This window comes from Anabas testudineus, chromosome 9 (assembly GCF_900324465.2).
Source record: "Anabas testudineus chromosome 9, fAnaTes1.2, whole genome shotgun sequence".
NCBI lineage: Eukaryota > Metazoa > Chordata > Actinopteri > Anabantiformes > Anabantidae > Anabas > Anabas testudineus.
Window position 1 is genome coordinate 8,714,284 of NC_046618.1, and position 22,849 is coordinate 8,737,132.

The window sequence follows — 22,849 nt, forward strand, 5'->3', positions numbered from 1 at the left end:
TGGTCTATGTTGAATATACGCTGCTCACTCATCCTTTTCTCCATTAATTTCTCATTCAGCACGATGAGAATAATGTGTGACATTACAGCAGCCCGACACGTCTGTTTGAGGTCTGTGTCCACAGAAACTGATCAAACTAAGTCTGTTTTGTGCCATTAAAGTGAAACAATGTGCTACATCTCACAGACGGAGCTGCTGGGTGAGTGAAATCCAGCACACGTGAATGAGGTAAGTCATTTTGACGGTAAACTCGTCTGTGTTTGAAATAAGTTTCAGAGAATTTTCTGACACCTGGCAAACATAAAAAAAATAACAAAGCCAAATATAAATATCCATTATTCATCTTGATCTGTGATTCACTATTTTTAGATGGAGCTTGTCATTTCACACCACAGCAGGAAAGTAGATTTCTTTTTCCACCGTGCTAAATATTCATTGCACTAACCTCGGTCTCCTTCAATAATTATTCCATTACTATTCTGTTGTGCTTTTTCATAAAAACATGAGGAGCAGAAAAGTGCACACTGACTGAAATTGGGGTCCTCACTCTACTTAACCTAAAAATAAGTAACGCCAAATACATGCAAATGTAATGACACTGAAGTCTGGGTGAGAAACAGTTTGGCTAAATGCAATTAAAAAGGTTTTGAGGCATATTTCACATTTATGAATACATGATACAGATTCCTGAAAGGTCCAGGAACGTTTCCCCCAAATCCATGTTTTGTTTTGATGATGGAATTTCACATATATGTGTGTGTATGTAGCAGATTTTAAATTTAGAGTAATGAAGAGTAAAAACTGTGAATACCAGACATTCTTAAGCAAAACATAAAACAATGGAATAATTACTCCACTGACAGTGTAAATGCATCAAATTTACAACTGGAAACCTTCTGTTTTCCTTTTCTACTTCAACATAGTAACCATAATAAATATAGTGCTGCTGCTGCTGCTTGACTAAAACAATGAACAGAGGAGTCAGAACAAAAGTGCTTTTACTGAAAACATTTGTTTACGTCTTCCTTTTTCGTCCAAGCAGGAAAGACACTTAACGTAGAGCTACTTCCTTTTTGTTTAATGGCCAAAGTGAAAAACTGTGCTGAAATTCAATAGTAAAATCTGAGCTTTTTCACATGCATAATTAACGACAGCCACCCGGAGTTGTGGCGTAATGTACTTTAGCTCTCCCAGTAATGATGTGACTGTAAGCAAACGATGACAGGTTTTCATCTTCCTCAGCTGCTCTGTTACATAACAATGCAGAAGAGAACAGTGCTGAGCTTTCACAAAAGAAAGGATTTCGGGTTCGCTGCACTTGTTTTATTTGACATTCACAAGTAACACACACACACAAAAGGAAAATTTACTGCCCTTGGTACAATCGAGTCAGTCCTTCTTCCTAACCATTACTGTGTTATGTGGTTTGACAAACGGCCTCACCCTCACTGTGGGGCAGACCGTAGCTGGCGTCGATGAGTGTGCGAGAGAGGTGCTTTGAATTGTGTGAGAGCAGAGTGGGTTACAGTGAGTGCCTACAAGTGTGGTGGAGGGCGTGTAGAGGGTACACCTGAGGAGCTGACAAGAGGCTTCTTTCAATTGGTCCTGATGACAAAAATAGAGCTTGATGCAGTTTGAGTTCTGCAATACAAACATGTGAACTGGTCAGAAAATAGGAGGATATCTCGTGGTAAGTACTGGCAGAAACAACTTCAGCATCAGTTCTGATTGCGTGAGAGCAGCATACTGAGACATTTACATCACACGTTACATTGAACAAAACTGTGCACAGTACAAATGGGGCTTTTACCACTTTAAATCCAGCCACATCGGGACATCGTAACCTCACGAATGTGGCTGAAAACACATTCAATGCACAATTAAGAATACATTTAAAAATTAAACAAACATGGTCTTTCACAAGATGTCTGTGAACCATGTGAACACGAATCTTCACAAACATCCGAGCTCTGACAGTGTTCACAAAAACAGGTCACAGAACAGTCAGGGGCTCTTCACAACTCAATAAATTACACTTATGAAAAATGTGACTCAGCCATTGTTCCCCAGTAGTTTCTCAATAATCTCCTCCTCCAGGCTGAGGGTGATACCAAATCAGAAAAATATCATAATGTCCACCCCGGCGTGTTAATCCACTACAATGACTCACATAGTCAGTTACACCGAACTGTAGAAAAGATAACACAGTGGGTGAGGATTATATTTCCTCCAATACTTAAAATCCACCAATCAATATAAGTGAAAAAGTGCTTCTATTTATGGAGTTGATTCTGACATCTTTGTGCTGTAAAGTATAAGATCATGTACTGATCTGATGTTCTTCGTAAACATAGAGGAAAATACAGTGCTTACAGTTCATCGAGCTTTGCGTACAGAGGAACTCCTCTGTCTGACATCAGTGTGAGTTGACAGTCGTATTTATGTACTGATTGACCGCCAGGCCAGGGCTCCCAGCTGTCCTCCAACCCAACATAGAGCTACTCCCAAGGCTGCAGCTGCCAACACAGCCAGGCTGGCCTTCAGCACTGCGCCGGGGGGTCTGCTGAAGCGAGCGGGGGCCATGCATGCCAGCATGGCCACAGTCACGGTCAGGGTGAACAAAATCGAGACAGCAGTGTTAATGGCCACTATCTGGCCAAACTTGGCAAAAGGCACAATGACACAGAAGAAGAGAGGGACTGTGGAGATCACCGTGGTGACGGCACTGGACGCTATGGCAACACCCACATGGTTCACTGCCTCCAGGGCCCGCCTCTGTCTCTCAGCTGGAGGCTCCTGCAAAATAAACGAAACAAAAACACGGACTATTTGTTCCTCTTTATTCATGAGTGCTTCTTGTCTTGTTAAATTAAAAATCTTTGACGTGTGTAAACAGAAAGCTGCTGTGAAATGTTTTCTAATTGCTGCAGTGAAACAAATGAACACTCCCATACTGAGTTTTGACCAGGTTCAGAGAGCGTGGTCTCCCCAGCCAGCAGGTATCCCTCCACCAGGTGCAGACAGTAATCCACTGAAGACCCCACGAGTATAGACAGAGATATTGCCTCCACTGCTCCCATCTCCCAGCCCAGCCAGTACATGATCGCCACCACCAGACAGATCACTCCTGTTGAAGGACGACTCACAGTTACACACAATCCTGACTCAGGCCTGTGTATTCACTTTTACAATCCACTTGTGAGTGTCTAAACAAGCTGAATGAACAACGTGCTCTTACCTACGATGGTTATAAGTACTGGCAGCAGTAATAGAGGATGTGCAGTAAACACAGACACAGCTGCCACGCAGATGCCCAGAGACAGTAGCAGACTCCAGAGGGCACTCTCCACACCTACAAACACCAGTATTTGATTTGAGTTTTACATTTCATTGCTGATGAACAACTTTTGAAACACGAAACATTCGTCACTTCAGCATCTCTTTGACATGAATACTCTTTCACTTGCCTATGATTTCCATGAAGATCTGCTTCCAGTGCTCACAGGTCTGGAAACCTCGTTGCAGAGCAGAAGACTGCGGGAGGCTGGCGAGTTGCTCCTGCACGAAGTTCTCCCACTGAAGGAAGTCGGAATATGTCTGGAAGGAGGATTTCCCCTTGTATGTGGTCTTGTGAGAGAAGAGGTGCAGTTTTAGAGATACCACCAACTCTGAAACATGCAGCTCTTTGATGCATGAAGATGAAAAGCTGAAGGGATAAAGGACTTACAGACTCAAAGGCCATAGACAGCCAGCGGACCTTGCCTCCATGCATTCCCACCGCTCCGTGGGATAGCTGCCCCGGGAGCAGGTTGGGTTCAGGGAGAGAGTGACATTCAGGATGGAGGAGAGGCAGAATAGACGACAGTTTGTTTCCTGGAAGGAAAGAACAAAGCTCTTATATGCTTTTATCCTCTATGTACAATTTATTGTCATGGTGCATTGATCTACTTTTATTATTCAGAATTTGACTTGTTTTATCCACATATTAAGCACTTTTCAAACTATACAGCCTACTGTTTATGATTATGGAAATAGTAAAATATGCAGATTATGAAACTGATACTGCTTAAAAAATAACTCAAACAATTCATCAATTACCAAAATAGCTGCTGACAAACTTTTCATCAATTAACTAACTGATTAATCAGCTGCACTTTTTAAACTTTATATTGTTTCTATTACTTTTTTTATACCACAGGATTTTGTGCTGTACAACTGTGTACAGGTTTTACCTGAAGGCAAGCACTGTGCTCCTCCTGGCTTCACAAGTTGCCTGTTTGCACTAACTGCTTTGCAGATTTTGCAAAGATGCCCAATTTCCTGGAAGATGTCAAAGTCTGGATCCAATATAATGCTGCCCTTTGGAGAAAATAAAATGACCCGATGAGAAAGCATTTTTTTAAATGTACATCATCACTGTTTTCTGTCGATTTTTCAGATTTGTCATGCTCACCATGTCTCCAATGACATGGTTGTCCTTGTGTTCAGTTCGGTTGACTCCCAGGATCCCAAACACCAGAAATACCATGGCCCCGGTGTCAACAAGAGGACGCACAGCTGGCTGGCCACACACACCACCACTGCACGGGTTGAAGCCAAATGTTTTGGATGGTTTTGTCTTGGTAGTTGATGAGACATCTTTGAAAACAGAACCAGTGAAAATAATCTCAAGGACATTTATTTATAAAGTGTAGCTACCATATATGTAAATAAAAATGTAGTACAAGTACTGTGGAAAAACCCTCCAGTGGGTTCATTTGACATATTTGTGTCATAGCGCTTCATTTTCTGAATTTTTAAAACTCAGCAGGAGAATGAAAGACGTAAAAAAGACATTTCAGCTGTGTGACACATGAAGCGTGAAAACAGTTTTCCTGATGTGCTAACAAACCGTCTTTATGTTAATGATAGTTTCTAACGCTGTGACACGTCTTCGCTCACCACTGGGAAGAGGAGTATAAAAGGTTCCCTGTGTGGGCCCATCAGGCCCAGAACTGATGCCGCAGCCAGGCAGGTTGACACACACTCGGCTGGGATGAGGTCTCAGGTGACGCTGTGCAAAGTGCAGCCTCCTAAGAAGAGGAAGTGGAGTTGAAATGACAGATACCCCATTTAAACAGCGTCACAGTCCAACTTGTAGATTGTTTTATTTCCTTTGTGCTTTTACCTGCTGTGCTGCTGCAGAGTTGCTGCTACATAAAAGGAAAACTCTGTTGTCCAGCCCTGTCGGGGGTCACATGAGCTAGAAGTGATCATCCAGCTGGGGTACGGGTGGTACACATGGGAAACACACACTGTCATTCTGGTCGTGTAATTGCTGCGGGGCTTACTATAAGCCTATTCAGATAAAACAAGATTAGTTATAAGCCACTTTATTGGCACATATCACAGTAGGGGAGACATAACACTACAGCTCATTATTATAAAAGCAATCATTGGGTTGACTTTTTCTGCTCCCAAACCTGAAATGATGACACCTCATCATGCTCTGCGCTGCACAGTTTCCATGGAGGGGGGGTGCTGGTGTTGAGGGAGAATCGATAAAGAGTTGTAGAGGCTCCGAGGTCCAACTTTGATATGTACACTGTCAGCAAAGAGCCTAAAAAACAGCACAATTATATATATGACATGTAAAAAGGCCTTAAATAATGAGGAGGGCAATTCTGTCGTTTTAATTTATGTGATTTACCCGTTTGGTTTGGGCTTGAATTTGACTTTACTGAGCTGCGAGGGACAGTGGAGGTTGTTGTGCCTGGGGTCTGATGATGTGTAGAAAACTTAAATGCCGATGGGGAAGTGTGGGTGTACAAAGGGTGGGGCTTTTCCATGAACACACCTGCAGGATAGGACATGCATTTCAGATATTTGTTTTGTCACAAGGTGCAACCCGGTGAGTTTTTTTCAATCACAGTTTCACCTGAGCACATGGGGCAGGAGATGCCTTGACCACTGAGGTTGCTTCTGAGAGCCAGCAGAGTCTGGAGGTTTGTGTCTGGGCGAAAAAGTAGAGGGGCGTGAGTGGCTGGCCTCAGGAGACAGCAGCACCCGGCAGATAACAGCAGAACCACAAGGAAGACAACTGGGGGAGCAGGAGGACAATGATAAACAATGGCAGAGAGGAGGGTGTGATGAAGTAGATAGAGCAGCTGAGGGACAGATCAGGAGCAAGGATCAATTACAGTCACTCCTGAAGTGGGAGGATGAATACTTCATGAGAGGTGCCTACTCTTCCACTTGACACCCTGAATTCCCTCAGGGCAGACAGAGATTACAGCATTTATTCAATAGATCCTGTTTAAACTCTCATGTGTAAGTCATAGATAAAGAGTTTGGAAGTGCAGAATTTCATCTTGATCTTTTTAGGTTTTCTTGGGTATGAACAGATTAAAAATAGCCGAATATCAAAAGCCAAATTAATTCATTTAGTTTAAATAAACTCTCACCTAGAACAGCTTTACGTTGCTCCACTGCTGGCTCTGCCACTATATGCCTCAGGGCCCATTGTAGATTTGTGTTCACCACGCCCACATGCTGCCCTGGAGGGGACAGAGGTGTCTCCAGTGACAGGGACAGAACGGCTGCATCACTGTCTGTGTCACAGGAGCCTGGCCAAAGACAAAGAGACAGGCTTTAGTGGTGCCTGGACAGCAGCTTTTTACAGCCTGGACTCATTCCCCCCCCCCCCCGTCATTCATCCTGTGCTAGGGAGATAAAAATCTCACCTGGCTCCATCTCCACTGACAGAAGTGCCACATCATCATCCTCATCTGACAAAGGGCTGTGGCTCACGGACAGCCTCGAAAACAGCTTCCAGCTTCCAGAGGATGGAGACAGTTTAGGGAGGGAGACAGCTGGAGGGATTACATCTCTCCCGTGGTGTCGCACAGCATGCACAAATACCGTGTCGCACAGAAGTAAGGAAATAAGGCCTCACCAGTTCAACCAGGCTTGTTCGTGAGGCTCCACATGCTGAGTCCAGATACACAGCGCTGCTGGCATCAGGACAGACACCCAAAGCCAGCAGCAGCTGACAATGAGGGCCATGAATAGGCCGAAGTCATGCACGGCTGGGATCTGAGTGTCAGTTAAACGAAACACAGTGTAAAGAACCTTGACTCATTCAATTTGTGCTTATCATATGAAAACGGCTGTCTGCTGAGAGAGGCACTTCTATTCATCCATAGCAGGGGAGTCATTTATACTACCTGCGCAGATCCTATTAAGTGCTGGATTTTTCCTCCATGATTACCTGTGAGAAAGTGTTAGCGGCATAGGCAGCTGCAGTAGTGAAGGAGGTGAGGAAAGTAGCTCTGCCAGCTGTTTTAATTGTGTAGATCATTCGCTGCTGTGGCTGATGCAGATGAGAAGCCTGCCGGAAGGTGCTGATGAACACAAACACATCATCCACCCCTGAGAGACGTTGAGAAAACAACAGACTTATTACACATCCTGGCCCAAATGAATGAAGGCAAAGCATTTGAAAACCAAAGGAACAGAGTAATTAAACTATATAGTGAGAGGTCTTTGGGCTGCTTTTTGAAGCCGATGGGTTTTGTTGCTCTACCTTTTGCTTTAAATGACTTCAAAGGCATAATGTTGAATTCAGGTGACATATTTATCTGGATAATAGTTATTATTTTGCTTCTTCTTTAAAGACTTTAAAGATGTTTTTTGCATTGTGTTTGGGATCATTGGGATCTGATCCAAATAAACACCTAACTGTACCTAACTTGGACTGTGCATGGTATCAGTTTTTGAGGCTGGTCGCTGCGCCACGTTATTGGTAATGTGGCACATCCCTCCTATGCACTGCTGCAATAAGCAGTATGCTCAGCAGCCCTCTGATGCTCCTGTACCTTCTCCCATCAAATCTCACAATCTGGTTTCTTACTTATTAAGGTTATTCCTAGTTACAGCCTAATTGTAAATCACAGATCTAATCACGTCGGCTGTAGTGACTACAGCTAAACTCACTTTTATTGCACTGTGGTTGTACGTTAAGATCAAATACAGAATACTTAAACTAAAATAATATCAGCACAAACCATAAAATCATTATGTGTTTAACCTCACATCAACTGTACAGACATGAGAGTGGTAAATCGCTGCATAAAATTAAAATAAGTACATTTACAACATAACATTTAGAACTCTGCCTTCAATGAAATTTAAATTGTTGTGTAATTGGTGTCTTACCTATACCAATAATAACAAAAGCTGCCACTCCATTGAGAATGCCCAGGTACCTCACACCAAAGACAACATGGTATAGGAAGAGAGCCATCAAGCAGCTCAGTCCAATGCTGGCCAGTCCGAATAAAGTCAGAAACACTACAGACAGACAAGAAAACAACAAGAACATCATCAGGGAAATGTACCCATGTGTTCAGCTGAACGTCCAAACGTGCACGTGTACACGCTAATACAGAGAAGCAGGTCATACTGTACCAGAGAATGAGGTAAGCACATAAACCAGCAGGGTAATGCAGGCTCCACTGATGACAGCCAGCATCATGTCATTGTGAAAAGTGTGTCTCACTTCATCATCAAACAGCTCCGTTCCCCCATACAGCACCTTCACCTGGCTGGGACGAGGGAAGCAGATACAAAAAGAACGTAATAATTCACCAGTTTGAAACTATGCCTGATACCTGGCTACAACACAATCTAAAATACCTGAAAGACATGATCGAGTACTATAGTAATTGGCCACAATACTGCAGTATTCTTCTCTGACCTGGTTGATTGCTTGGACAGGATGTCTGCATACTGAACCACAAAGTGTTTGAAACGAGTTCTCTGTTCGTCAGCTCGATCCTGCAGGGAATAGTAGGAAGGAAGAGGAGCTCCGAAGTGGATCTCACTCCGTAAGAGAGAGGAGGAGAGATGCTCAGGGGACAGACTCTCATCCACATACCAGTAGAACTGCGGGTGGGTGATGGCCAGACTCAGGGATCCTACAAAACAACACATATAGGACAAGTCAGCATAGTTGGTAATCCTTGAAATGTGGCCTTGCTCACTATAGAAGCACCTTGAATATCTGCCAGGTCTGGACCCATGCCATCGTAGTAGATTTTGCCTCCTCTCTCACTGGGGTAAAGGTAAGACAGGAGGGAGCTGGGCGGGGAGCAATAGGATGGTCCCAGCGGCAGATCCCTCAACATCTCGAGAGGCTTCCAGCAGAACTGATGAAACTGTGGGTGCTGCATCAGGAGATGTTCCACGTGGTGAATCGTCTGCAGGCGTTCTGGGGTGAAGATGTTACGATCACCCTCCCCCTGAGCTACAAACACCAGCTCGATCCTCCACAGAGCTTGACTCTGCAAGTAATAATTGGGAGAAAGCCTTCGCCTCCTAATGAGTGACAAAGTAGAATTCCCATCCCATGATCTCTCATCTTCCTCCTCTGCTCTGTGATGTGAACTTTTGTGCTTTCCCATTTCCTCTTGACCCAGATCACGCACAGCCTTTTGATCTCTGCTTACTGCAACTCTTCTCTGCTGATCATCTCTTTGTAAAGGGTCATTTTGAGGAGTGGAGGACCTCGTGCCCTCACTATCTGTCCTATTGAACACTCCCTGTCTGCCCAATTTCTCCAACAGAAGCTCCCTTAGGGCCTCAGACTCGCTGTTATCTAAGTCTCGCCTATGTCTGTCCCAGGAGCCCAGCTGAGTCTTTACAGCAATCGTGAGGGCGTCAAAGCGCTCGGCAGAGAAGTGACTGTGAACTTCAAAGGCACTGTAGGAGAGGTCTATATCCAGAGGAGGGCAGTAGAGGAGCATGTAGGCAAACAGAGTACATGGCAGCAGGACAGCCAAGCCTAAAACCGCTCCACTGGCCCAGGGCTGTGTGTAAACCCACCCCACCACCCTCCACAGTCCACACACCTCGGCATCCCCAGAGAAACATCTATGTCCTGTTCTGTGTGCTACTCCATCCTCTTCCTCCTGCTCTTCCTCCTCCTCCTCTATTCCCCAGCTGGTCTGAAACAGCAGCGGCTCATCCTCCACATCCATGCTGATACCTGTCAGGGACACATAACACCATCTGATCATCGCTCACTCAATGCAGCACCCATTTTTCTCCATGGCCAAGTGACCACGAGCACAAAACAGATGTGTGAACTGCCAGCAGTTGACATAAGCATCAGGCAAAATCAAGGGCAAGGAAAGTTCCTAAGTTGCACACAGCGGACAAGGACACGAGAATTAACTCTGTCCTCAAGCTGCTGTCAACAAATGCCTTCCAACCGTGGCTCATATAGAGAAAATTGAGGAGGGGAGACCTTTCTTCTCTCAAGGGCTTATAAGAGAAAATGGTTGGCTGGGTCCTGCTTTAAGATGCTGATCACAAGAGCTGGGAGGTGAGACAGGCTAAAAGCTGTGATTTAATTCCAACTCTGTCAGCCATTATCACCTGGAGAGAGGCTGCTGGTGGCTTTCTGCATATCAGCAGTCAACGGCACTGTGTCTGCTCTGCAGCAAATTAAATCATCTCACTTGTCTAATTACTGACAAGAAGAGCGAGTGGGATATTAGACAGAGTTGTGGAATAAGAGAGGATTTATCGCTTGTGACGGGCAGCCTTTGACTAACAGTGTCAATAGGTGCCACTTTTTTCCCACTATTCTACACACAAGATACTGCAGACAGTTTGGATTTAAGTGGCAGGGAGCCCACTAACTGCAGCAATTTATCTGTTCTCTTTAAACAGCGCTTTAAGGTCAGCCAGGTAAGACAGTGAATCTTGATTATGTGTGAAAGTTGGCTGTGGCCAGCGCTGTAGCTGCAGTGAAAATCCCTCATAAAGTCTTCTAAATTATATCATTTATTAAATATTTGTAAAAATGACAAAGCCTCCCAGGATTAGAAAGCATTGAAGAACTCTTGAGAGACAAATCCAGAGGCTAAATGAACTGGGGGCTTGTTGATTTACAGGATTTTTGTTTGTGCTCTTACACATATAAGAACTGTGTTTCATAGAAGGACTAAAATCTGCTGTGGAGACAGCGCGGCCACTGTCCACACAGTCACCCTTCAGTTCACTGGTAATGGAGCAGCTCGTGGATGTGTTTTTCATAGCTGCAGCATTAACATCTTTGCTTTTATGGTTTCTTACTTTCTGAGAGAGATGGTTTTTGATGTATTAATGCCCACAGGATTTACATATGCTAATCCAGGTTGATGTTGGATTTTTCTATTATGGAAGAGGAAAAAATTAATACAGATATGTGTTGAAAACCAAGCAGGTCACACTATGCCCGGTACGATGTGCAAAAAAGCCAATAGGGGCCATTCTGAATCTGTACAATTAATTCATTACAATGTCATTTTACTGCACTGACAAGGACACAAGTGCAAATGAACTTTCTGCTCTGATAGAGGATAGAGTCAGTAACAGTGTTGGGAAGTTTGCTGATAGAGCGAAAACAGATAAGGAAACATGTAACTTCAGCTATGTCAACAGATTATTATTATTATTTTTTATTATTTCTTTTGGATTTCTGTGCTGTGTATTTCTAAAATGATAAAGGTAAATCATTTGTTACATTTTTAGACTCTAATTTGAATGCAGTGTTGTTGCATCTCAGCAACCCAATATTGTATGTGAGTCAATAAGCCTCTGCGGTGTCTCAGCATTTATTCCCGTCCAGTGTTGCATTAATTTTTCACCAAGATCTTGTATTGATGATGGGAGAGTCGGACCACTGTGCAAAGTCTTTGCAAACACTTTCCAAAGATTCTCAATCTTTGATCTCTCTCAAATGATGTATCATGCTCCCTGAACCACTCTTTTAAAATTTGAGCCTGATGAATCCTGGTATTGTCATATTGGAATATGCCCGTGGCATCAGGGAATAAAAAAATCCACTAATAGAATAACCTGGTTATTCAGTATATTCAGGTAGTCAACTGACCTTATTCTTTTAGCACCTAACATTACTGAACCTAGATCTGTTCAACTGCAGCAACCCCAGATCATAGCACTACCACTACAGGCTTGTACAGTAGCCACTAAGCATGATGGGTGCATCACTTCACCCGCCTCTCTTCTTACCCTGATGCTCCCACCACTCTGGAACAGGGTAAATCTGAACTCAGACCACATCACAATTTTAGTAGTTTCATTAATCTCCTTAGATGTTTTCTTTGCTTAATGCCAATAATTTTACCTTTTCTTTGGACGGGCAGTGCATTAAAAGTATTAATAATATTTCTAAATGTGCATTAACAGTAAATGAAACGGAACACAGCTGCTAATTGTGGTGATTAGATGATTGTAATCCTGTTACATTTCATCTCTGCCTCTCCTGCTTGTTTTTGATGATGGTGCTCTAATCAACAGGAAATGAGAGGATGCATGCGGACGAGCACAGAAATGTGAAGAGAGAAGTAGAAAGGAGAAAAGAAAAGCCGGGGGAACGACTGAAGCCCCACACACCACAGCCGTCACCGTTCAAACAAAGAACTAGCACCTCGAACATCTGTGAAGAGAAATTAAGCTGCAGTTTAATATTCATGGAAAAAATTGAAATGAGAGGACTATCTCCACAGCTCCGTTTCTGTTTCGGTTTCAAAGTCAAAACAGGCTGGTTAGTGGTGCAGATGTCACAGTCTGACAGTTCGAGGAACTCATTAGAGACTGATAGGCAGACTTAGTGCTTTTTAGACACTGAGGCCGAGCTCGGTGCTTTATTCTAACCCTCTTTTGCCTTCTTTGTGTCTTGCAACAGACAGCATGCATGAACAGTGGAGGAAAGATAACTACAGCGATGCACGGCCTCGGGGACACATGTTTTTCTTTCTACTTGATGAGTATGATGCTCCTTTGCATCCAAAAACATCGCACCTCGTGTACAATAATTATGAGCGTTGTGCAGCTGCAAAGCACTGTGAGCGGTGCACTGCCTGGTATAACTAATGTGTTTACAAGCTGCCAGAATTGTTCAGCACGGCTATTTTTCTGCAACACAGTCTATTTAAACCCTGCGCAGATGTAGATCAAATACAGAGCGTAATTTTGCAGTTGAGCTTTGTGTATTTATTAGAATACGAATGGGCTCCCATACGGCTCAGCCTATGTTAAAGCTGTGTTGTTTTTAATGGTTTAATGTTTCTTTGTAATGTAACTTTAGATTCCAAACTGAAACAGGACGGAAATGAACCCTCACAGCACCATCTATTTGCAGGTATTCAGATATAACATCTTATTATCACTTGAAACACGAGCCTGAGCCTACATTATGTTTTTATTTCTGTTTTTAAACACACGCAGTCCAGGTAACTATGCCTTACCTGCCTGTTCTTTGGAAATACAGCAGCTGCACTTGGTGCACCGTGTTGTGCAGCTGCTGAGAGCTGTGTTTGAACTGTCTCGTGTGTTTTGTTCAGAGAGTTGTGAGCAAAAAAGGAGGTTGAACTGTAAACTTCCCAAACAAGATTTCCCACCATTTGTTTTTCTCTTCTCCAATAGGAAGGTGGATAAACGGAATGTCAGCATTTTTACCTTGCTCTACATCTCTGGATTGTGCCATGTAGGTGAGGTGAGAACTCAGCACTCTCCGAGCCTGAATCCTTTCACCTTCCACCTATTATCATCCCCCCCTCTCTCTCTCTCTCTCTCATCCCTCCTTTCACTCCTCGCTCTCTTGCCCTTTTCCTCCCTTCAATCCTGCTGTGTTATCTTTACATCTCTATCTCCTCCATAAAGGTGAGAGATTTTTAACCTTCATTACTGACAGCAGTTGAAAAATACCTCCCCACATATCACCGTCCTCAGTTTATTTATCCTCTCCATCTCATCCAATATGGATATCACAAGCAGCCTCCTGCCCAGCACACATTGAGACTGGTGTAAACTCAGCCAGCTTACCACCTCATTTAAGGGGGCATTGATTTCACCAGCAGTGCTCTATGAATATATTCCTTATGCATGAGCGCTCAGCAGTATTTTTTGCAGCAGACGTGCCTTCTATTCATTATGCACTGAGAAGCTGGAGTTCAAGTCAAACTCTCAAGATTCATTTGCATCCAGCAAAGGTGTTCATTTTCTTATTGTCGATGAATTCCTGCTCGTACTGAAGGACGCGCAGAGCTCGCTGTGCGCGCAGTGTGAAGCATCCCTGGGATGTACCATGCAATTTCTCTCACTCTGCTGAACAAAAACTGAATAAATAAGCCAGATTCTATGCTGAAGGTAGTTTCTCTCTGGCAGTATAATCCAAAATGTATAAACAACAGATTCATAGGTAATGAAGTCTATTTCCTCCAACTTACCTGCTGCAGAGTTACTCTGATGAACAGTGTTTGTACTTGAAACTACCTGCAAAGAAACAGCATTGAGCCTTTATTGATCTTTTTTTTTTTTTGTTGGCTTTTTCATTTCCTACATAAATGCACAGTCTATGCTTTAAATGAGTAGCATTTACTCAGATAAAAACAAACAATCCCTCTCAAAGCAAATATCTGCAACACCGAGGAGGGTCTTACCTGGGGCTGATGAGACAAGAATTACAGGTGGAGCGTTTAGGCCTACTGGGTCCACTTGTAATGTGCTGAACTTGTGCTCTGCAATTTCATGTCCTCCGTGCTCTGGTGTGAGGGGAAAAAAAATAGGAATTGTTTACTGCTTTATTGTCATAGTTAAACTCATCAAGTGAGAGACACACCAGGAGACCCCTCACAGTAGAATGACACCCAGAAATCCACTCCCCCCTCACAGTCCACAGGAATCTTCTAACCTTAGCAGTTAATAATGTGTTGTTTTCCTCTCCTTTTATGCTCCGGTCCTTTCTCTCTCTCTCATGCTCCCTCCCCTCCTCTCTTACCCGGTTGTCCAGGCGACAGAGTCATTGAGAGCCATTTCTTTCCAGAAGCTCCTCTCTCTCTCTCCCATGGCTTTGTTCAGGCTGCTCTGGTAGCTGCCTCACCAGTGGCAGAGACACGAGGAGGGGAAGATAGCCCAAAACCTTGTGCCCACCTCTGGTGGGAGGGAAGAAAGCGTAGGGGGATTTTATAAATGAATTCAAACACATCCTGGACTGGCTCCACTTTAATTCAGCTGGTTTTATGAGACCAAAGTGATGCAGTTCGGCAGGATACTGCGGCCAAGCCCCCTCCCATCCTGACAGAGTTGGTATGGTCTAGTCTAGTCTCAGTCAGTGGGAAGGTGGGGTGTGTTGTAAGAGGGCGATCAACATAACTGGATACAGTAGGAGACAAAGTGCAGGCAATTTAAAATAATCACCTGAAATCAGAGTTTATTAACTTGTGGTGCATTTTCATTTTTGAGCACAGTGCTCCAACACTGGATCAGATGATGCTGTTCAATCAGGCTCACTGTTGTAGATGCTGTTACACTGCTGCGTGTACAGCACCAATAATACTTTGTGGGGTTTGTAAATTCAGTACTGATTTAAAGGTGTCATTTTTCCCCTTGTTGTGCCAGTAACGCTTTCTCCTGGACTGTAGTGCCCTCGCTCACTCTCATCTAACATTAATGACTAGCTCTCCACTCGTACTACCGCATTGAGCTCATCAATCTCACTTCTCACCCTCTGTTCACGTTTAACTTAAATTGTCTAAGCATCAAAGGATAATGACTCGTCATTTAAATGGGAGTCAAGTGAAATTTCACTCTACTGTATGTAGTCGGCACACTGTGAATTGAAAGACAAAAAGAACCAAGAGGTTTGGACGCTGCTGCTCATCACTGCAAGTACGTGTGCTGGCACCCCTCAGGACACTTGCTGTCATTCTGTTGATGCGGCTCTGACAGACCCATCCGAGCAGACTTTTTCGGTCACTTCAGATCGATAAAGTGAAGCAGAGTGAGTAGCTGCATGTCACCAATAACAGCCAAACAAAGTCTGTGCAGTGTCCTTTGGGTTTAATGAGCCCCCACTTCATTCAGTAAACATGTATCACAAATATTGGCAGGCAAGAACTCACAGGCAGTCGACACATTATAATAATATACATTTAAATAATAGAAAATAGACATGAATCAGTCATTCCTACATCCCAGCATGAACAAAGAACAGACACACACATGCAAACACCCATGCAAATGTATAAAGGGTTTTCAGAAAGATTAGAGTCGCTGGGTTCTCTCTCTGATCACAGGGAAGTGAGAGCTACTATCTGATGGTCCTGTTTAGGCAGATCTCTCTGAAAAAGCCTTATATTTAAGACCATTGTTTGTTTTGGCTATGAGAAGAGAGTCACATTAATTATTAGAGGACTTGGAGGAGCAATCTGCTTGAAGAACAACCTAAGTTAGGAACAGCAGATGGAACAAGATTAATTTTATATATCAAGAAATATTCATACACAATTACTGGCACAGAAACAAATGGCTCTGGCCAACCTAAGATCAAAGTTTGCATAAAACTACGGGAGGTATCTGTATTCTCAGTCTCTCATTACTGGAGGACAGTCTGTAAGGGTGGAGAGGGTTGACAATTTGGAGCCTGGAACTGAAACCAGTGGATAATTAATTTGATAAAGTAGTGAAGAGAAGCTACAAATGATATGGCCTTAAAATGTTAACGTGATCTAACATATTGTTAAAAACATGAAATAACTTAAAAATCCTTATGTAAACATAGCGACATGTGTATTAGCAATGTTTGGTCTCCTCATGTTATGTTTACACACACACACACAATTGGAACAGTATAAATCAGTTGATATGTAGATGTGACTCTGCAACATAAACCTGATTGATTAGTACTCTGAAAAAAAAAACCCATCTGCAGTCACTCTGTAATTTCTGCAGTCACTATTGATTGGGCTGGATTTCCACTTTGTTTCTAACTCTGTTCAAGGCTCCAACAAAGGAGATTAAAGTTGCAACACATCTAATTTAACATAGATTTTAGCACCTGCTGAAGGGGCTCAGAGGAAGCCCGCTTTCTACAAAGTGTGGAATTATGCTGTGCAAACACATTTTAATCCAAAAAACACCCTGGAGAACAAGTTAAATACTCCACGTGTAACTTAAATTTCACATTTATAACAATCGTATGACCCAACAAACATTAAGTGAAAAAAGGATGCAAAAAGATTTTGTTCGCAGCTACGTCTTTCACATTTCAACTCTGGAATAACACTTTAGGCCTGAGTGTTTAATTAATTTCTGTCACTACACAACGTTCACAGTGAAAAGAATCAGCCCCAGTGTACTGCTCAAGGTGACAGCTGACAGGACAAAGTAGATCTAAATGTGCTATGGTCATTGGTCCATGAGAAAACGGTGGTACTACCACACATTTAGAACACACACACACACTCACACTCTGCCATAAACTCACACACACTCTCACACTCTCAAAGCTGTCCATGACAGGGAACAAGGGAATTTGTTCGTGTCCTCTGGCTACCAGAGATGGGTCTCCCGGATCTCAGAGATGATGTTATTTGCTTTTTTGAGGGCCTGAGAAAGAAAGAAAAAAAAGACAGGGTAGTTACATTGATGGCCTTAAAATAGAAGATAAAGGAAAAGAGGGAACAGAACTCTTCTTGATGTTCAGAACTTATTCGCAGAACAAAAACTTCAGTCAATTTTACCTCAAGCATTTGAGCAACCTCTGTCCGCTGCTGTGCCGTGTCCTGTGACTCAATGAGCAGCTCCTGCAGCAGTGGCTGTTTGTAAAGCTGACCGACTAGTTCACTCTGCAGATGCTCTTTCACAAAGTTCACCAGGAAGTGCATCACTGTCTTAGGAACACTGCAGACACACAGCCCCAAGACAAAGTTAAAACAACAACTGAGAAACTGAAGGGAAAATGGGGCTAAAGTGTGCCCATGGGCGTGCTGGATTTGTTCCAGTCGAACCTGTCTTGGATGCTTTTGCGGACAATGAGGAAGTAGCACTTGATGAGGCGTTGGATGACCTCACAGTCCCTCTGCTCTCTTGCACTCAGCTTGCGGGATACAGGCAGTGCCTGGCAGAGAGAGCCAAAGTAAAATGTTGATAGTCTGCGAAGAATTCACTGCTAAGTGTTTTGTCCTACTGCACATCCCACTACTCACTGTGTCGAGTAGGTTAATGGCCTGGCCTTTGCTGGGGCTGCCAAAGCCTGCAGCCGGAGCTTTCTCTTCTGCAACCTTCTCATTCTTCCAGCGCTTCCCTCCATCAAGCGCCTCTGCCTGGCAGCATGAAATCCGAAGAAGTCAAAGACAAGTAGAAGGGTCAAAGCAATTTTCACCGAGTATGGAATTCCACTACAAAGTCTGAAAGGGACTGTAATGTTCTTATGTGTAACACAATGGTTAAGGCCTTATGGAATACAACATCAGCTGGTAAACAGCTCAAGTCAAAAATAAAAGATGAATATGAGGACCTGTTGTGAGGGGCAAACTACCTGCTGACTATTGACGGACGCGGAGACCTGTGCAGCATCTGTGAAGTCTGGATGCTTTGTGTTGATGTAAGCAAGTTCTATTGCTACTAAATTGTGTACCTAAAGAAAGATAAGAAAAAAACAAACTGTTAACAGGATGTGGCTATTTGTTTTCATATTTAATTTGAATGATCATCTAAGTTGTGGATTACCATTTCATTAGTAATCGGCAAGCGCTTCCTCAGTAAACCAGTCACAACTTCCACAATGGAGTCGTGCAGTTTAGGAAATCGCAGAAGCTCCTTGCAAACACAAAGACATACTTTCTTAACGTTGTGCTCTCATAATTAATCCAGCACTGCTTTATAAACTAAATAATAAGTGAAGTGTATCACCACCTCTTAGCTAACCTGTGTGCTGTAGGAGGAGCAGTGCTGGATGATCCTCTGCAGCTCTTCGTGAACAAGCTCAACACAGCGCATGCTGGGCTCCTCCAGTCGCTTAATTTGCCGCTTCACCAACAACTCAAATGATACCTCTGGTACAAAAAGAGCTGGACGTGGACCCTACAGGACAAATCACACACACACACACACACACACACACACACACACACACACACACACACCAATTCTATTACTACTATTTACCTGCTATCCCTCCAATAGAGATAATAGGGAGGACTTGCCCAGAATTTGAATTAAACAAATGACACAGTCAGGAGAAGCTTACCGTAGCATTGCGAATGGCTGTGAGGATATCAAGCTCTGTAAGTCCTCCGAGGGGGTCGATGGACTGCAAAGTGCGGCCAAAGGTCTCATGGAATATGTAACAGATTCGAGCACCCCCACAGCTGTAGAAGAGATTGGTTTAGCTGTGACATTGATGCTGTTTCTAAGTGCAGTGTGTCAGCAATGTTAATCTTGCCAAAATTAAACACAGTCAACCAGAAAAGGTCAATATTTGCTTGCTACATATTTACATGAATTAACTGCTCCATGGTAAGACCACTGTAAAAAGGTGCCAACAGAAAAAGCCTATACCACTTTAAATTACATTACCCCAAGGATATTACCTTCATGACATATAATGTATGTTGATTTGTGCAATAACTACAACAACAAGACTGCAATTAGATTTAACAACAGTCTAAGAAGAACATTTGCTTCTCAGTGAAGAGCTACTACTGTATATAATGAAGTCAGACTCACAGCTCTGAGGTTTGAATGTGCCTGGCGGTTCCCTCAATTGTGTTGCAGTAATCACTGGCAAACTTGGTGACTATCTGCAGAAGGGTGGCGCTGTGGTCTTCTACTGGTTGGCCATAGCTGTTAAGCCGTGCCTGGTACTGGGCAGTGAGTACAGTCACTCGGGTTTTGAGGTCTGGCAGGCAGTCCCGGATGTGGTGCATGAGCAGTCTGCTAAGAGTTTTGGCCAAATAACGTGAGCCGGCCCGAGAGGCAAGTGAAGGGTAGTGCCGCTGCAGAAAGGCCTGCTCATCTCTTAACGAGTCCTCCAGGCTCTTCTGGGTATTGATGTCATGCTGACTCCTGGGAAGGAAGATCAATAGGAAGAGAGAGAGTGTGTGTGTAGTCAGATGATCTGGTTAATAAGCCCATCATGCTAACTTTCTGTACTGCAGAGCTAAGAATAAAATAAAAAAAATAAAACAGTTTTTGTCTCTTAACATAAGAAGTACATGAACTATTATTTCAAACCTGTTAACCACCCCAATAATTCCAAGCCTGACTGGGATGACTCTACCAAGAAGGACCTCCAGAGCATCAGTTCCCGCATCCATCAGATCCAGCTTACTCACAACAAGCAGGGTTCGACGACCTGATAGACACATAAACACAGCATGATAGCCACACAGCTAACCTCCCAGATAATTATTACAGGCACATTCTCATTGATCCAGCTTTTCATTAGAGTGCACCATAACTGTTAACTACCAGGATGTTGTTGAAAGTACAAACTGAAAGGTTCAATAGCCTGAAATGTGTTTAGTGTAATGTGTTTTTCCTGTACATTTGATCATTTAAAATGCATTTCTACTTGAAGCACATTATGCAATGAGTACCGATGGAGAGGAAAGATAATTAAAAGAGGAGAAGAAGCGCCTGTGCACAAAATGTCCTACCATCTGGATCAACCTCACGTGCCAATTTCAGAGCATCTGAGGTGGCCAAGTCAGAGTTGGCAGGGGACACTGCGAGGATGAGGGAGTTTGGATTGGAGATAAAGGACAAGATCATCGCTTGCACTTGGGCCTCAATGTCCTCTGGCTGGTCCCCGACGGGAACCTGGAGCAACAACAATGAGCAGGCAAAATTAGCGAGTGAGTACAGCACAGAGACAGCGGTGCTCTGAATCTGTGATGATAACACAAATGCAATCAGCATTAATCATGATCTTCTGTTGCTATGGTTGCCCGCATGAAACTAAATCAACACTGCTGTGAAGTGGCTGACTTTACCTTTGTAATTCCAGGTAAATCAACCAGGGTCAGGTTAAGAACTTTGGGGGAGAAAATCTTCAAATATATGGGCTCAGGACTGATTCCCTGAAGAATATGAAAAGAGGAAAGAAATCACGAATGCTGTGTACAAAGCTAAATTTATCACTAATTGCGCACTTATAATTGAAAGCCTGCTTCTCACCTTGTTGCCGCCTGAGGTGCGTTCAGTCTCAGCTTCTATCTCATGACAAATTTCCTGAAAATCTGTGAAGATCTTTAAAAAAAAGGTGAGAGGATGACACATTAAGCAAACACATCATAAAACAGAACATAAGCAGCAAGACCATCATTAAACTCTGTTAAGTTTTACCTGGTTCTTGCAGTGTAGAAATGTGCCCCATTCTTCAGCTTTGACACCTGAAAAGATGTAAAATTTGAGTTTAGCTGATTTCACAGGGATATCTCCAATACGAAGAATGCTGTAAAATTAGGTTTTGGGGGGAAATAACAAAAACTATGACAAACAGACATATCATGCTTGGCAGATGAAGATTACAATGAACAAAATGTTTTAAAAAGTGGGGGGAAAAGGAATGACAAAGCTAAATGAAAGCACAACAACGTGGGCCAAATATGCAGAGACCTGGGTAGCTGTTTTGAGCATTTTGTTTAACCCCATTTCCTGAAAAAGTAGTGAAGAAGAAGAGGAAGAGAGACTGTATGTTAGAAAAGACAGAACATGTTTCGAGCAGGAGTAGCTGACAGTTCAAACAGTGAGTGAAGGTGCTGTGTCTAAACACACATCAAGTACTGCAACAAGACTGCATGCCTAGACAGAAACAACATAGCCGCTGCTCCACTTCTATCTGTGTATTGTAACTTCTGTAACTTGCTGTAGTCTTGGTGATTACAAGTATGTTTAAACACCATAATACCATTCTCAGTCTTCAGTCTCTCCTGTAGAGGGGAAACATTAACAAGCTGCAACACCAGGGGTCGTCTTGTGACTATTCCTGATCCTCGAGGCAAGAAATCCCGTCCAACCAGGCTCTCCAACACGGAGCTCTTTCCACTGCTCTGTTAGGACACGTGATGAGGACAATTCAGCATTATTTCTAACATAACGTGGAGGTCTTACAGTTTTAGTAAAGATAATAAATTAACTATATATTAAGATGTCATTGTGTTTTTTTCTGGCTGACCTGAGATCCAACCACAACTATCTGCGGCAACTGAATGATTTCGGCGCCCACTGTAAGAAACACCTCCTGCAGCCGGTTGATGGTGGGAATCAGAGTTTCCATCCTGCCTGTCACCTGGGCACACTTACACTAAAAGGGTATAACAATATCAAACATACAGGCAGAGAGGAAAAATCGGGTTAGTGAGGCTAATCATATAAACCAGCAATGCAGTTAATTTTACACATTTAACGCTTGAAAACACGCCGTTTCTAAAAACGGAAGGCTGTGCTAAATGATCATGACAGTAGTCACTAACATAAAATGAAGCAAGCTACAGTTCCTCCTAGGATAACATTACTGCTGGACCAGGAGGATAAGTGGTCCTGATGAGAGGACGCGTTACGTTAACGCCCAAGCATCGATAAGACGGTGCCGAATCTTAGGGTTTTAAGTAAAAAACTACATATCAGTTATCAATGAGATGTTGGCGTGATGAAAAAGCTACATGGCAACAAATGATGTAGAGAGCACAACCCTGCAAGGCTCAATTATCGGCTAATGTTAGCTGGCTAAAGCTAGTTGCTAAAAGCAGGAAGTGAAAAATATTAGCTAGCTTTGTGCTAACGCGCGCTAAGCAGCCGGAAGAAGCAATGTCGACCTTACCGACGTTTAATAAAAAATGTCCTTTCTTGTATAGAACACAGGGAGCGTCAGAAACATCGCATTTTCCTCAAATTATTATCCAAAATTAGCAATGAAATAGACGACCGTCAGTTTACCTCATAGGCGGAACACACACTGCTATCCACCTGATTGGCCAGAAAATAATGATCACGAGGATTCCCGCCACCCGAT

General features: G+C 43.2%; 2 protein-coding genes across 3 annotated transcripts; both read right to left on the reverse strand.

Moving 5' to 3' along the window:
* Positions 1-1,316: 1,316 nt before the first annotated feature.
* disp3 (dispatched RND transporter family member 3) lies at positions 1,317-14,861 on the reverse strand. Its single transcript, XM_026342607.1, has 23 exons — positions 14,744-14,861; positions 14,493-14,594; positions 14,280-14,325; positions 9,035-10,027; positions 8,738-8,957; positions 8,449-8,585; positions 8,197-8,331; positions 7,250-7,410; positions 6,935-7,074; positions 6,723-6,814; positions 6,444-6,605; positions 5,918-6,079; positions 5,690-5,836; positions 5,463-5,599; positions 5,168-5,337; positions 4,942-5,072; positions 4,454-4,638; positions 4,233-4,359; positions 3,728-3,873; positions 3,468-3,627; positions 3,239-3,352; positions 2,955-3,127; positions 1,317-2,796 (listed from the first exon to the last, which is right to left on the reverse strand). The coding sequence occupies exons 4-23, from the start codon at positions 10,017-10,019 to the stop codon at positions 2,440-2,442; spliced, it is 4,041 nt and encodes a 1,346-aa protein (XP_026198392.1). The 5' UTR covers positions 10,020-10,027; positions 14,280-14,325; positions 14,493-14,594; positions 14,744-14,861; the 3' UTR covers positions 1,317-2,439.
* A 1,017-nt stretch (positions 14,862-15,878) lies between these two features.
* Positions 15,879-22,803, reverse strand: si:dkey-32e23.4 (dynamin-1-like protein). Of its 2 annotated transcripts, none has more exons than XM_026343316.1 (17): positions 22,658-22,803; positions 22,013-22,141; positions 21,782-21,887; positions 21,181-21,227; positions 21,013-21,084; positions 20,829-20,915; positions 20,493-20,655; positions 20,068-20,188; positions 19,561-19,899; positions 19,082-19,202; positions 18,760-18,915; positions 18,562-18,651; positions 18,371-18,469; positions 18,039-18,155; positions 17,841-17,950; positions 17,574-17,733; positions 15,879-17,439 (listed from the first exon to the last, which is right to left on the reverse strand). In XM_026343316.1, exons 2-17 carry the CDS (start codon positions 22,112-22,114, stop codon positions 17,383-17,385), a joined length of 1,947 nt encoding a protein of 648 aa, XP_026199101.1. In that variant the 5' UTR covers positions 22,115-22,141; positions 22,658-22,803; the 3' UTR covers positions 15,879-17,382. The 2 variants fall into 2 exon arrangements, with proteins under 2 accessions (XP_026199101.1, XP_026199100.1); XM_026343315.1 differs by having other exon boundaries at positions 21,746-21,887.
* Positions 22,804-22,849: the final 46 nt, after the last annotated feature.

Bases quoted from the DNA above. Each gene is read 5' to 3' on its own strand.
- disp3 (XM_026342607.1), bottom strand. From the start codon at position 10,019: ATGGATGTGGAGGATGAGCCGCTGCTGTTTCAGACCAGCTGGGGAATA. The intron at 8,958-9,034 runs GTGCTTCTATAG...GTTGTTTTGTAG, and splicing joins AGACCTGGCAGATATTCAAG to GATCCCTGAGTCTGGCCATC. The intron at 5,600-5,689 runs GTAAATCACATA...GCTGTTTTTTAG, and splicing joins TTCAAGCCCAAACCAAACGG to GCTCTTTGCTGACAGTGTAC.
- si:dkey-32e23.4 (XM_026343315.1), bottom strand. From the start codon at position 22,114: ATGGAAACTCTGATTCCCACCATCAACCGGCTGCAGGAGGTGTTTCTT. The intron at 20,916-21,012 runs GTGAGAAGCAGG...CATATTCTTCAG, and splicing joins GCACCTCAGGCGGCAACAAG to GGAATCAGTCCTGAGCCCAT. The intron at 20,656-20,828 runs GTAAAGTCAGCC...TTGTTGCTCCAG, and splicing joins ATTTACCTGGAATTACAAAG to GTTCCCGTCGGGGACCAGCC.